Source organism: Motacilla alba, chromosome 5 (assembly GCF_015832195.1).
Source record: "Motacilla alba alba isolate MOTALB_02 chromosome 5, Motacilla_alba_V1.0_pri, whole genome shotgun sequence".
Classification (NCBI taxonomy): Eukaryota; Metazoa; Chordata; class Aves; order Passeriformes; family Motacillidae; genus Motacilla; species Motacilla alba.
Window position 1 is genome coordinate 27,160,350 of NC_052020.1, and position 15,031 is coordinate 27,175,380.

General features: G+C 42.6%; 1 protein-coding gene across 4 annotated transcripts in view; it reads right to left on the reverse strand.

The window, feature by feature from the left end:
- Nucleotides 1-15,031, reverse strand: part of RGS6 (regulator of G protein signaling 6) — a 257,978-nt gene that overhangs the window by 70,617 nt on the left and 172,330 nt on the right. For all 4 annotated transcript variants that reach the window (XM_038136985.1, XM_038136984.1, XM_038136983.1 and 1 more), the window contains exons 4-5: nucleotides 3,445-3,495; nucleotides 1,931-2,037 (exon numbers count right to left, since the gene is read on the reverse strand). In XM_038136985.1, coding sequence (XP_037992913.1) covers nucleotides 1,931-2,037; nucleotides 3,445-3,495 — 158 coding nt within the window. The remainder of the gene's footprint in view (nucleotides 1-1,930; nucleotides 2,038-3,444; nucleotides 3,496-15,031) is intronic.

Sequence of the window (15,031 nt, forward strand, 5' to 3'; positions counted from 1 at the left end):
CATGAGAAACCTTGCAGTCTTATCTACATGCTACATACCCCTTGCTTTTCTGGAGCAGCTACCAATGTGGTTGGCAGACTCCAAAACAATTTCCTTTTTAGTTGTAACAGATGGCAGAGGTCAAAATTCAGCGGTTTAGAGTCATTCTAAAAGCAGAAGTCCTGCTAAACTTAGTGCTTTTGTTTTCTATCCAGGTCTGCATATTGCAGTTGCTACAATTAACTACAAGCTATATATGACTGTATTTCAGTTTTAACATGAATGAAAAATAACATATTGGCCATCACACCAAGTACAGAACACTGATGCTTTACTGATTACACATTGCTTTACTGATGTAATGCTACAGATGGGCACAGGACATCAACACACCGAGTTAAAATCCTTCCACCAAAGTACAGTGAGAAAACATGGAGGTTTCAAACAACACAGGGCTCAATGCTCCTACTGATATGTATCTTATGAATTTCAGAAGAGAAAGAGCTACTGTTAAAGGAAGGATTGGGGTTGAGGTAGAAAGTAGCCAGAAGAGAGTAATGGAAAGGAAACATGATTCTATCAGGTTATTTCTGCAGAAAACAGCTAAGGAGGTGTGTTGGAGGAAATGAAAACAGGAAAAGAATATGCAAAAATTGTAAGAAAAGACAAGGGAAAGAAAAGTCAATAAGCAGTCAGTTTGATGATGTCGTTTACACAGGCTTAAAACAATAAAAAGAAATTAAGTTACATTGAAATGTAGCTCCTGAAAACTGCACAGGACAAGTTCTTGGAGTGCCATTCTTTTAGAACAGAGAAAAATACAGCTAAATGGGCAACCAGTATTACCCCTGCTTCTGTTGTGTCTTATGTGACAGGAGGATCAGGACTTTCAGAAAAGAAAGGGAATTGTAATGAAAAATCTGAGTCTGAATGAAGCCTTGCAACCAGAAGGTGGGGTGAGATAAGAGGACATCTGTGATCTCCTGGGCTTCTTTTTTCACCATGACATTGGTCACATATGATAACACAATATCACATTAGCAGTAGGCATGAGCAGCTGCAACATCAGATGCAAAGAGCAGAAGTGGCTTTTCAAATAAAAGCTAAAAAAGAGTAAAAAATTGTAAAGAAGGAACAGGAGGGTGAACAGAAGAGAGGTGACAGGAAAGATAAGGGAGCTGGCTGAGACAATGTAACAGAAAAACACAAATTCAGCCAGCAGGATGAGGCAGTAGGACTCCAAGTTTAGATTTACTGCTTCTTCTGAAGTTATACAATCAGTTCAGAAGGAGCTGTTGCAGCACAAGCACTCAGTTATCTAGTGAGCTGAGAGTGGCAGATTTTGGATCGGGCATAGGACCTGAGCACAAGGTGCTTAAAAAATTCTGCACATCTGGAGGCACAGGAACACTAAGGGATAAAGATGCCCCAGTTTAGGTGATTGCCAAGGTTACACATTCTTTGTAGAAGAGCCAAAGCCTTAAGCTTGCCCTCTCCCACACCAATCTGTAAGCAAGAGACGACAAAAATTTGAATTTTTTGCTGTGCCAAAGCTTGAATGTCCAGCTCCTAAGTTTGCCCTACTCCATTTTGCACAGGAGAATGGCTACTTAATTCTGCATCAGAGTTAGTTTTTGAAAGCCATCTTTTTTCTCCTAGTTTAGTTCAAATCTGAGTAAAACAGCTGTGAATTCAGGTATCAAAAATAGTCACAAGACAGACATTCATTTATGTAAAAAAACTAAGTCATAAGGTAGATGAGAGTGATTTGGGACTCTAAAGCAAATTTTTTTGAAGAGATTTAACCTCTCCTAGGGGCCTCTATGAAGATAGCCTCAATCCCTGGCTTCATAGATCTAATGGCTTCTTAGGTACAAAGAGTGGGTGATTTGAGCAGTATTACTGCAGGCACAGAAGAAGGGGCCACAAGGGAGTCAGGGTGCTCACCAACCTGAAAACGATAGAACGTCCCATCATCCTTAAGGGTAAGGACATGGTCTGAGATGGGAAAGATGTAACCCTGCGCAGCAATAAGGCTTCCCAAGTGTATTGCTTCCCCTGTGAAAGAGAAAAAACAGCAGGGATGTGTCAACAAGACATGCACTGCACATTTCTCTGCTTTCAATTGCAGCTCTGGTGATGACTCATGTGAAATCTGGTGCCCACATGCCTCTCTGCACCCACACCACATCCCTATGACTTCCAGCCAAACCCTGTAAAGCAGGGCTGCAGGAATCAGCCTAGCAAGACAGATGAAGCATGCTCAAATGTTTAACCCATTAGTTTTTTGTTTACAAAATACACACACCAGTTCAGCCCTAGAGTATGAAATTAATTTTGAAGTACATTATCCACCACAGGTGACAGCTGACAAGAAACCTGTTCCGTCAGTGAACCTCACTTGCTTCTACCAAATCCAACAAGCACCTGCAACACCTGTTCATTAGCAGGATATTTATTCATAAAGACATATCCTCACACTGTAGCATCGCCCTTTGTTAGAGAAAATGTTGCAAAGGGGAGTTACACATCCTAGCACTGCCCAGGCAACCTTCCTCAATGCAGAGGCCCATCTGTGCAGATTTTCTAGCAATGCCAGCTACCAAAAGCTGCATCATCTTTCACAGAGTTGAAAAATCACCTGCTCGTGCATGTCCAGATAGATAATAAATATGTTGTCTGCAGCTGAAATTCAGATTTGGGACCTGACAGGACTCATGAAAAGGGATGTGTATACAGGGGTGCCCTGCTGGGTGATTCAACACTGCCTGTATCTCTGTTTTTACATGGTGACAGTGAGGCAGCTTAAGAACTGGTAGGTGAGAGCCTGGATTTTCTCCCTTTCCTGAAAAGGAAAAGAAACATCTGGATCTGCAGATCTTTTCTTCTCCTTTTCTCAATAGGTCTTCATTTGAGTAAATGATTTTGGTTTCTCTGAAAAGTGAACTATTTGGATTGTGCCCATGCACTGATCACTCTTTATGGCTGATCATCCATTTATCTATCTTCTGATTTATCTATTTGCTTTTTTTGATAAATTAAAAGCCATTATCAGATTCTGTGACCCTGGCCAAGAATGACACAGACACTATGTCCTGTCAGCTGAGGCTACCTTTCTTCACACCATGAAAACCTGACGCTGCATTTGCCTGCTTAACCACACACACCCACCAACTTCTTTTTGAAGTCTAGGAACAAAACCTAAAATCAATCAGTCTTCTGTAGGTAGCAACAGTTTCACAGACAGGCTAAAATTCCTGCAATAGTATTTCAGTGTGTTGCAGTATAAGGCATTAGATTTAATTAAGATATTGACTCTTAACTCTTTTCCTCCTCCTTCCCTCCAATGTTTAAATCAACCATGTTCTCTTACTGCCATTTTAGACTGCAGCAATATATTTACTGTCTAATGGCACACAGAATACAGATGGAGCACCTATTTCTCCCCAGCTGTGGTCACCTTACCTGCATCCTCAATGCTGAGGTTCTTCATAAGCCACTGCACAATATCAGAACCTTAATAAAGAAATGAACAAAAATTTAAGAAAGCATTAGACACAAAGACCACAGGGTTTGAGTGCCCTAGAGAGAGATAACATTGAGATAGATACAATAGGACTGGCATGAACTTTATTCCATTTTGCTTTTTATTTCCACTGAGGTTTCAGAATGTTTTTCCTTCTTGTGCCACACTGCAGCTACATGGTTACTGACAGGTACTAAGTCCCACAGGGCTTTCTGTGCAATAGCAGACTTGATATACCTGAAGTCAGATATTAGTCTGATGGTTCCCTGTAACTGTTCTCTCCCATTTTCTTCTCACCTCAGCATACAGAGATAATAAGTTTCTGCAGACACTGGTTAGCAAGGAGATGAAGGAGCATTTACTGGCACCTCATACCGGTAACATGTAAATGTATAGAACTGAAACATCAGTCAAAAACAGACAGGAGGGCCTTACTTATGTCAAAGACAAGCAATGTCTTGAGAAGGAGGTGGTATTCAGAGAGCCTGTAAACACAGCTCCTGTGAGTGGTCACCTGGTGGTGATCACACAAACTGAATGGTGGCTGGGAAGAGTGAGCCTTTAAGATCCATCAGGCTCATTAGGTTTTCAAGGCCCATCCAGTACAATGAAAGTTGTTGCAATCTTATAAAGAACATCAAATTCTCTAGAACTGATCCTCTGCATACAACCTTGGTTGCTTGCATGGAGATCACAGAAGTGGAAAACTTGTCACTGTTCAGTAGAAAGGCCTGTTACCAAAACACATCTTGACAGGGCAGCAAAATTTACTTAAATCATATACTCAGAAAGTTAAGCTTAAAATAAAACAAAATGGTGTGTACAAGTCAGCTAATTGGAGTTCTCCAAAGTCAAAGGCAATCAGCAAAGACACTTGGATGCAATATGGCAAGCCCATATGAAGTTACAACAGCATTCATCCTAACATTCAACCTAACAATGCCATGTCTGGATGCAGACATAACACCAACCCCTTCTCGGCATACAGTCAATTTCTACAGAAATATTTGCATTCACACACAGTAGGCTAACAGGCCCAGTAACACTTCATAGAATCATAGACTGGCTTGGGCTAAGAAGGCACCTAAATACATCCAGTTCCAACTCCCCTGCCAAGGGCAGGGATGCCATCCACCAGACCAGGCTGCTCAAAGCCCCATCCAAACTGGTTCAGGCTTACAAAACAAATCTAAGAGGATCTGATTTGTTTGGAGCACTTCTGAACTCAGACATGGATGGGACTTCAAGAGCAGCATAATCACCATGTTTGTTCCAGAAGCACATTTTAGTTCCCACAGGCCCAAAGCATCCCCATGCCCTCAGCAAACCTCAGATATAACAAAGGCCAGGAGTCACAATGTGCCAGAGAGAGACAACAGGTACTGCTAGTGCCCCAGGTCCCTGCAATTATCTGCAGGCCTGACTCTCCCATACAGGTGAAATTCCCATTAGAAATGTGAGCTCTACTCCACACAGAGGGAGACAGCAGCTCCCACTCCCCTGGCAATGGAAGTTGATCCAGAACACTATAAAGAGCACCAGCAAACCCCCTTCAGACAGGCTTCAGCAGCAGGCAGCAATGTGAACCTGACCTACCTCATCCTCCATTCAAGGCAGATGAAACAACAGACCTGGCCCCTGCAGGGAATCAGCAGGGCTCCTGAAGATCAGGGAAGCATCTGATGTCACTTATATACTGGGCAAGCAGATGTGGTCAACAAGCAGCAGCTGGGCATTGTCTCAACCTGCCTCGAAGGCAAACCAGATACTAAATGACCAACCTCACAATCTTGTACTCTCAGCAGTATGGTCATTCTCCACACCTCCCAACTTCACCTAGGAGCATTTTCAGTTGCCATTACGCTATCTGGAAAGATATTATTTTTTTTAATAGATTGAACTTTTCCTGTAACTTTGCAACCTAAGTTTGGTAATGTGCAATTTATATGCATTTTATAACTGTATTGTGATTGAAGGAAAATAATGATTATTCTTCCTTGACAGTTTCTCCTGAGTGTTTCTATGGAGGGCTCACACATTGTCTCCCTGCCTCCGTCTCATTAAATCAACCCAACTCTTCCTATGTCCTCTTAAGGTGGTCTCTCCCACCATGGTATACCCAATGGTATACTTTACCATTCAGCAACTTCACAAATTTAAATCATCTTCCTTGCTCTGAGCTCACCAAAACTGCAGTAGGTACCTTGTAGAACAGTAAACCAATGCCTCTGGCAACGGCGCCAGCACTTTCTTTTCTCTGCTAAAACTATCATGCCAGATGCATCCTGAGGTCGTATCGTTTTCTTGAACAATAAATTTATTCAGAAAAATATGTACTAGGGGTGCAAGATTGCCTGCTAAATGAAAAGGCATCTAGTGAACACTGTTACCTGAATAACATATGGGGAATATGTTCAGAACCATGTTGTTTTGACAAGTTTGTTAATAAAATACTGTATTTTTTTAAACACGGGTGTTCCCTTTTACCTTTTACAAAAAAAAATATTTTGAAGACAGAGTACAACATTTATGGTTAGAAAGCTAATTCAAGAAGATTCAAACTGTAGAGTTTCTGTATTGTTAGAAACAAAACCTCACAAAATGCTCTAGGTTCAAGTGAAACCAGAATCTTTCTTGATTTTTCAGTTCATCCCCTAAACAAAAAAAATCCACTGTTTCTTCTGATTTTGGTCTCTGGATACAGGCTTGAAGTGATCTCTTAGGCATTGTATTCCCAAATGATGTGAGAGCCGATACCTGACAATCATCTACAGTATTGCATCGCTTTGCTCACAGGAGGTGAAGTGGTTTCCGCATGATCTCCCTTTCCAGACCATTTCCCTTTCCAGTACAGGAACACTTAGTTCCTGATTTAGGACTAAGTCCCACTCCATTTTAACATAGAATGATCATGACCCCAGCTCTAGGACACTTCCAAGGAATCTACTCAATTTCCATCAAACGACAATGGAAAACGCAAGTAATGCTGAATGCTGGTTCCCCAGTCTTTCTCACCCCTCACACAAAAGGTTTAAATGGCCAAGAAAGGTTTAAAGGGGTAAGTATACTGAAGGCACTGGCTCAACCAGAACTCCTGTGATCAGCCACTCCAGAATATAAGCAGCAATTGAGATTAGGAATTTTAATTTGTCTCTGTTAAAAACATGAAGTCATTCCTGAATGCTGCCAAGAGCCTGGAAGATGTTATAGCTGTTCTCCAGCTGTCCTGAGGCAGACAGATTATCTTTCTGCTGAGCTTGCTGAACCATTATTTATCACCTGCCAAGACTGATTACTCACCCTTTGGACAATGACAAGTCTTTCCTTCCTCTGTTAATTACTGCCATCGTTAATAGCCATGTCACTAATTAATATTCAGTCATAATGAAAACTCTTTACTGTCATCTCCCATAACACCTTCAGTTTTTAGGGTTACCCTTACACATTGGCTTTGCATTTGCTTGTGGCTGTTTCTATCACTGCAACCTGCTTCTGCTCACCTAGAAATAGTACTTATGCCCTTCTTCAAATAAGAAAATTTAGATTTATCCTTTTAAGACACAGTGAATTTTGAATGATTTCTTTACAACACTGTCATCTGCCAGACCAAGACATAGATACCTGTATCTGTAAGTTTTCCAGAAAACATCATCTTCACCTCTCCTTTAGATTAAGCCTGGTAGATGGTCCTCAAGTAACTCATCTTCCCCGAAGGGTATTTTCCCACATTTCACAAGCTCTTTCAGAGGACACCCAAGGAAAACCCTTGACTCTGAGATGTTTCCACTATACCCTAACCGGGCATTTGAAATCCTCTGTAAATAAATAGTTGGTGATGTCTTCATAACAGGAAGTATTACCAAATCCAGGAAGAGGAATGGCTTCCATCTTCTCTGCACTCCTCTCTATACATCTACATTTCCTCTGAGTCAGAATGCTCAGTTCAAGAATAGCCAACATCCTCTGAACACCTATTTCCTCCTCATCTATAATGAAACATATCTTTTTGCCTTAGGCTCTTCTTTGAAGCTGAAGTTGCTTAATACCAACAGAATAGCTGTACTTCTACCTGCAAACATATTCACAATGACCATTTATCCAGCTACGTATTTAGAGACAGACAAGCAGTTTTATATTTATTGCTATTTTCTACATTTTCTCTTCAGCCTCAGTGACCCCATAATAGTAGCTAGCATTCTCCGCTGGCCATAGCCTGTCAACATGACAAATGAGTGGTAAGACATTGAAAGATTAATTAAAAAAATTCACAAGGTGTGAGGCCATTGGCAAGATGCAGTTGGTGAGGTGAGTCACCATCCCTGTATTTGATACCTTATCTACTCAACCTATGTTGTTCTATCTCTTCCAGAAAATGCAGAAAAAAAGATTTGCCCATCTTCCACATGCTGAAATGACAAAGGCAGACAGCACAACTCCCCATCCTCCAAATATTTCTGAAGATTTGCTGCCTAGAGTGGAGTCTGTACCTCTGGTTCTGAGGTGCAAGGACCACTGAGGTCTGCTTGTCACCCAACAGACCAAACGGGTCCTTGACAAGGCCTACACCTGTACACACACACGTATATGTATACAAATAAAAAATACAGGAGTATTTCTGAAACCTCAGCAAATGTGTGCATCTTTATTTGTCTTTTTAGGCCTGGAAAGAAAACTGCTTTTTTTGCTGTGTCCTGAGATGGCAGAGCTCACAAGCACTGATGAGTGGAGCTCTACAGGGATTTGACATGAGACACCTTGTGTGGTCAGGAGTGGCAGCAGTGACCAAGGACTAAAGTTTGTCCTGTCTCACGGGACTTATTAAGCCGACCACTGGATGCCATCAGCTGATGGGGTGGGTTATCTTGGATCTCAGATCATTCACAGCCACACACTGCACTGACAGATAGTATCACTGAAGCAAATGAGGTCTTAAAAACATTTAAAAATACCACCCAATCATAACATGAGAATGTGTTATACGTACCTGTATACAGAAGGTTACAGAAGATTTTTTTAGTATTACTGTAACTGTAATATTCTCTGAACATATTTTGATGGTTTAAAAAAATAATAGGTACTTTTGTATGGCATGGGGAGGTTTTCAGTTTCAGTCTGGTTGGGATAGGGTTTTTTTGTTTGTTTTCTTGGGATTTTTTTCCATGAAAAATGTGAACTGTACAGGTCCTTCCCAGACCTTATCTACACACTTCATGGGCAAACAAGCCACATGCCTGGCCTCTGATGCCAATGACCTCCAAACTCACAGTCTAGATAGTCTTTTGCTGGAAGGGTAAAAACATGTCCCCCTTCCTGAAAAATAGACAAACTTCATTCCTGAAAGTAGATGAACCCATTTTAGCACCAAATTTTCTAAACTATTTGCTCCTGAACTCAGAGAAATCTTTAAATATTTCTATAAGAAAAGCAAGAGAAAAAAAATTGCAAGCAGTTGAAATGACATAAAAATACATGCACAGGTGTGTGAGCAGACACTCAAGCTGCTTTTTATGCTGCTAATCATGGCAATCACACTATTAAATGAAAATAATGTCTTGGGTCCTCCCCCAACCAGTTCTGAGTCCTTGGTAAATCTAGGACAAAAAGGTTAATTATCCCCACTTTTACCACTGGGCTTGCAAAAATAAACAAATTAACATCCCCCATGATAAAGGGCAAAACGATTTCATACAAAATTTTTCAAGGCCTTTAGCACTCTGTGCTACAATTTCTCTTACACAGAGCCCCCCACTGACACCCACAGTGATTTCAGCTAAGTTGGAAGTACAGACTACCACTCACAGTAGGGATTTAACACAAGCAACGATTTTTATGGTAAGGGAGAAAAAAAGGAGGAACACCTAGACCTCTCTCTAGTATTCTGCCACAAATATTGAGGAAGTGCTTTATAAAATTTACCTACAATGACTATATAAATAAATACCAATGCCAACTAAAAAAATAACTCAGCTCTATCTGAGTCACAGTTGACTCAGAAAATGCGGTAATTGCAGCTCTCCTCCATCAGCATGTGGTAATTGCACCACTCAGTGTCAGCAAGGAGCATCATCAAAGCTACAACAGCTTAAGGAGCATCATCAAAGCTAAAACAGCTCAGAGCTTCTAGCAATAGCAGTTTTCCTTTATGTTATACTCACTTTAAATCTTGTTTGTGAATTACTAACAACCATTAGCAGCAGGAGCGTTACCCCTTTTTGATAAAGCAGCCAAAGTTTCTAAGGAGTCTTTTTGTTCATTGTAAACTTGAGATCTTGAATTTACAATTTACTTTTCTTGTAATAAAAAGATTTAAAACATAGTACTCTATGTGAAGTAAGAATGAGGATTGGTGGGAAGGTGGAATACAACATTTAAAAGATGGAGGTTTAGAATTGCAAAGTCCAAATTCCTGTGTACTTTCAACTCTGTTAATACCTCCTTCCTCTGACCTGCTATTCAGAGGGACTTTTGCCTTCCCATCATATGGGTCAGGCTACCAAAGAGCATATTCACTCCACAATGCAGACCTGTAGAGGAAGATTTTCATTAAGCAGGAATCAATAAATAACATGATGGTGCAGAGCTCTGCATGGGTTAATTTACCCAAGTAACAAAGATGAATTAGATCTTAAGAACTCAGAGATACCACAGCCAAACTTCTTTCCTTACAAGGCTGCCCATCTAAAAATAGCTCAGGTATCTTCACGAGGCATGAGAGAGAGTAGCAGTGACATGCCCGAAGACATTGCAATACTCTCCCATCACCAAAACCTAGAAGCAAGCAGCCAGGCTGAGGAGCAGAAGGATGCCAAGAGCCCTGGATTTAAAGCGATTGCTCTACAGTGGTGTCAGTAAGGCAAACCTCTTAATGGCTGCACAGTTAACCCCAGTGAAAGAGGTCTACCAGGGCAGCTGAAACCAGGTCCTTAACTGGAAAAAAAGTGATACCAGCAAAGGGTCTTTTTCCAGTTGACCTGCCCAGCTCATAAAGGGTTTGGTGTTATGCCAGCCTCAGTGTTGTTCTAACTGCACTTTGACAGAGCTGTGTAACGTCAGCCCAGCCCTCATACCTGACACTCAGCACCTTTGACCCTTGCTGGCCTTTGCTCACACTGAGAGATGCCAAGCCCTGGCCTTTCCACAGGGCAGCCACACTGATTTACTCATGCTAAACACCCCTCACCTGACTTGGAAAACCTGAGCTGCCATCATGTCTGTGCTACCTAAAGACAGGCCTGGCATCAACAAACACACAGGTAAACCCAAATGCACACATCCTCCAGAAGCCAAGATATACCATAGCCCCAGTGCAATCCCCACTGTTGTTGCTTCACTGGGCTAGAATTTGGCCTAAATTAGAGATATACCTAATTAGAGATATACCTGTACCCAAATCTTATTTTCTCCTCAAATACAACCCATATCAAATTGCTATTACTACAAGTATGGGAGGAAATTGTAAGACAAAAAGAATTAGCAGTTCCACACTTAGTGTTATTCAAACCCATAGCTCCTACAACACCCACAGAAGATGAGCACATTGCCTCAAGAACCGTTACAGAGGTGTACAAAAGGCAGGAAAGTGGTACCTTGCACTCCCAGCAGCACTAGTAACACGATTTTGTAGTAGCATCTGAAATTACCACCTTTTACAAATCACTAAGAACTGTGGATGTGCTGAGATGCACCTGTACACCTACAATTGGTCATAAATTTCCAGCTGCTTTTCAGGGTGCTCTGCCTTTGCATTACTCAGACTACTGAAGTGGCTCATACAGCTTAGCAATTTGGCTCTCTGCCATATAGTCGTGTTTAGGCGCTGTTTAGTCGTGTTTCTCACATTGTCAAAATTATTTGGCAACAAAACAGCAAAGGAAGCAACTCTGGGCACTGCTGGAATCGAGGCTTTTGAAGACTCCTGTGTCAGACCTTGTTCATCCTTGTTAGGGATGAAACATTTTTACTTCAATTCATGTGAACAGCCTTTAAATTAAATGCAATGTTTCTGTCATTTCAGTCATGTATTAATATTTTAATAGCTAATTTTCTTTTCCAGGAAACAAGAAAATTGATGAAATGTAGAAGGTGACTAGTGTATCTCAGCATGTGACTATCAGGTCACTTCACACCATGTCCTCATTCACAAACTGAATTTCAAAGGCTGTTACATCAAGGTCCTCCTTTCCCTCACCAGTGTTATAACAGTTTCCCTGCAAAGGTGTAAAGGTCACCAAGTGGTGCAAGACAGCAAAGTGCTCTGAAAGCTGCAGCATTTTAATCATTTTGGCACAATATTTATTTACTAAGAGATCTGGAATTGTGGTACTCACCTATGCCAGATTCCTATGAATTTGTGAAGTAATTCTGTTGGCAAAAGTCAATTTTTAAATCTCCTACAGAGCCCTGGCAACAACAGATCTCTCCCAGGATCACACACTTCTGTGTTAACTGCAGCAACATGATGATCTGTCATCTCTATTACAGAGAAGGGTAGTTACCTTCATCAAATTCTCTAAGAAAGCAAATTCCTCCTGACACATTGCTACTTTTTTCCCCTCATGTCCTTTAGGAAAAGTTGAGAACCACACAGAGTGTTTGCAGTGATGCAGTAACAGTTGCATTACCTGGAAAATTAAATGACCCAATGTCTGTAACTCTCTTCCCTCCAGGAGTTCATAATTCTTAAAATAAAATAATCAGTATTGTACAGCTTTCCCACCCTTTTTCCTGCTAGGTCGTTCAATCACATGTAATCATCACATGTAGGGTTAGGGTTCTTAAAACCACAAAACCCACAACTCCAGGCGCACTGCAGCTGCAAAAGGCATGCCAAGGGGAACACAGAACTGCCAAAACACAGCCTCCTCCACAGCTTTCTCCTTTGAACCTGCCTTTGCCCAAGGCTGCTTTTACTGCTTTGCCTAGAGTTAGGGTTTAGGGTTATGCTGGCCTGAAGTGCAGCTGTCCTCACTGGAGCTCCGTACTGGTGCAGCAGTCAATCAAGGACAATTCTCCAGCAGAATTAAGGCAGCACATGTAACTTCTTTTAGTCAAGGGTAAAGCCAAATGAATTACAACTCTATAGCAATTGCTGACAATTTACTTAGTGCCATGTAAAACAAAGAGACGATATTGGCACTAACATTAGAGGCCCTATTTTAAACAGGGCTTCTTAAGCCATGTGTTAAAAGGAACTTCTACTGGCAAGGCGCAGATGATTTTGCTGGCAACAGCTTGTTCTATCATTTCAAATTTGGGCAGAGATATGTAACAGTGGGAATTTTAAATGTGCAGAACAATTTAATGATGACACTGAAACAACCAACAAGCAAAAATCTGTTGGCCATAATTAACAAGTTCAAAGTAAGTAAATTATTTGTTCGTTCTTACATTTGATTTCCCAAGGATGTGCATAACACAATCAGTAAACACAACAATCACCATTTCTTTAAAATCTATATTTAAAAATTATATTTCCTGTCTGATATACCCTTCAAGTTTATTTTACCAAATAACCTCAAAAGTAAGAAGCATTTTGAAAATCTGAAAGCTGCACTGAAATACTACCATGTAGTTTAAATAATTGAATCTAATGTCAAAACACCATGTATCTTATCTGTCAACAAACATTTTAGGAAGCATTTTTGTTTTCATTCTAAGATAGAGAGAATGTAGCAGAATATTTTCTTTCTTTTTTTTTATTTCTCACCAAGAATTTGAAGACCAACATTTTATTTAACTCCTTTTGATGTAAGCATGGCTTTGGAGTTGGAAAAGTTGATGGGCTGCTCCAAAGCAGCAATGACTTCTGATAGCAACAGGTTCTGAGAGCAGGATGGGCACAGCTGTGTATTTGGCTGCTACCCAAGCGCAAAGTGCAGCCCTCATACAGCCTGGCTCAACCTTGATCAGAGCAGCTCTGTTGTTTCAGAGAGCTTTGTGGTGCAACACCTGCCAGCAGCGGGACACACCTGACAGTGCTGCTGCTTTCCTACTGCCATCAACAGTGCCCTGGTCCGAGACCCAGCAGCTTCACTCACTTGCTGGAAACCTCACGAGCACCAGGGTGTTGTATCACCCCCACAGACTCTTGACAAACCCAGCCTGGTTTGGCTCTCTAGAAAAACATCCCTGGGCACATCAGCCGCTCTGTGCACTCTGAATTCAGCCATGTCCTGGTGAGCGTGGCAGGAACAACCTCGGACCTCACAGTGCTTCTCAGCAGCTTGCCTGGGCAGATTTGCACATAACAGCCTTGCAGTGTAGCAAAGCACATGCATGCTGCCTTTATTTTTCAAATAGTAAAGCTCAAAATCCTTTCTATGTAAAGCTAAAGCTTTTTCTTAGGCCAGCAACCCTTCGTCTGTAAGGTCTTGTTAAGTATTTTCATTAATCAGACGTTCTGGGAGAGAACTCTCAAAATACTTTCACAGAGTAGTTCCACGAGTGACTGTAGAAACTAGAACAATGTAAATACACTAGCAAGAAAATAAACAAATCTACGCGTAAACCCCGAAATGAGAAATGAAGTAGAAGCAAACGCGCCTCCCAGTCGGGCACTCGAGGCCCGTGCGCTCGCCCCGCGGCCGCCTCAGGGCAGAGCCGCAGTGCCGCAGGGCCGCGCCAGGGGGCGCTGCGCGAGCACGGACGGCGCCGGCCGCGCGCCCCAGGCGCATGGCGACCGCGGGGAGCGCGCGGGGCCGAGGGGCGGCGACAGGCCCGGCCCGAGGGGCGGCGACAGACTGCCAAGGGCGGGCTGCGGGCGGGAGCGCTGGGGCTGGAAACATGCTCTCCAAAGTTCCGGGCACCGGCCACGGAGGCCGGACCGCACCACCTGGATGTCATGGCAAATCAACGCTTATTGCGAGGAAAACAAACCTTTCTTGGTATCACAAACATTCTTCCGATGCGTTCAGATCATTCACCTTGGAGCACGCTCCCTCCTCCTGCCGAGGCAGGCGGGAGGCTGAGCTCACCCCGCCCCACGGCAGCCCCAGGCTGGGGCCGGGCGGGCAGGCGGCCGGGAGGTGGTGGTGTTGCCCAGGGAATGGGAGGCGAGGCCGCTGGAAAAGCGGATGGGAGAGCACACCGCTCTTCTAAGTGCCGCTCATCGTGTTCAGGTGTGACTGATTTCGGAGGTTAGGAGGGCAAACACAGACTCCTGGCGGAAAGGAGCTGTCCTGTCCTCTCCACACCCCGGGAGGCACACGGCGGAGAGAGGGGAACGCTGTGTCCACTGAAGTCACTCACACTTAAGAGAAGTGAGAGGAAAAGGTTCCAGACAATCGAGACACAGAATTGCAATAAAACAGTAAAATCCAACAGGTCACACCATCAGGCTGTGTCTGAAAACGGGCATGCAAAAGCAGAGCAGGGGAATACCTTGCTATCTTCTGCTGATTTTTCACTTTCACCCGAGGACCACGGGCTCAGGAGGAGCACATTCTGATGTGCAATGCCCTCTTTTTACTCAACAAGTCACCAGCATCTTGCATCAAGTCCCCGAGAAAGATGACAACAAAGCAGACA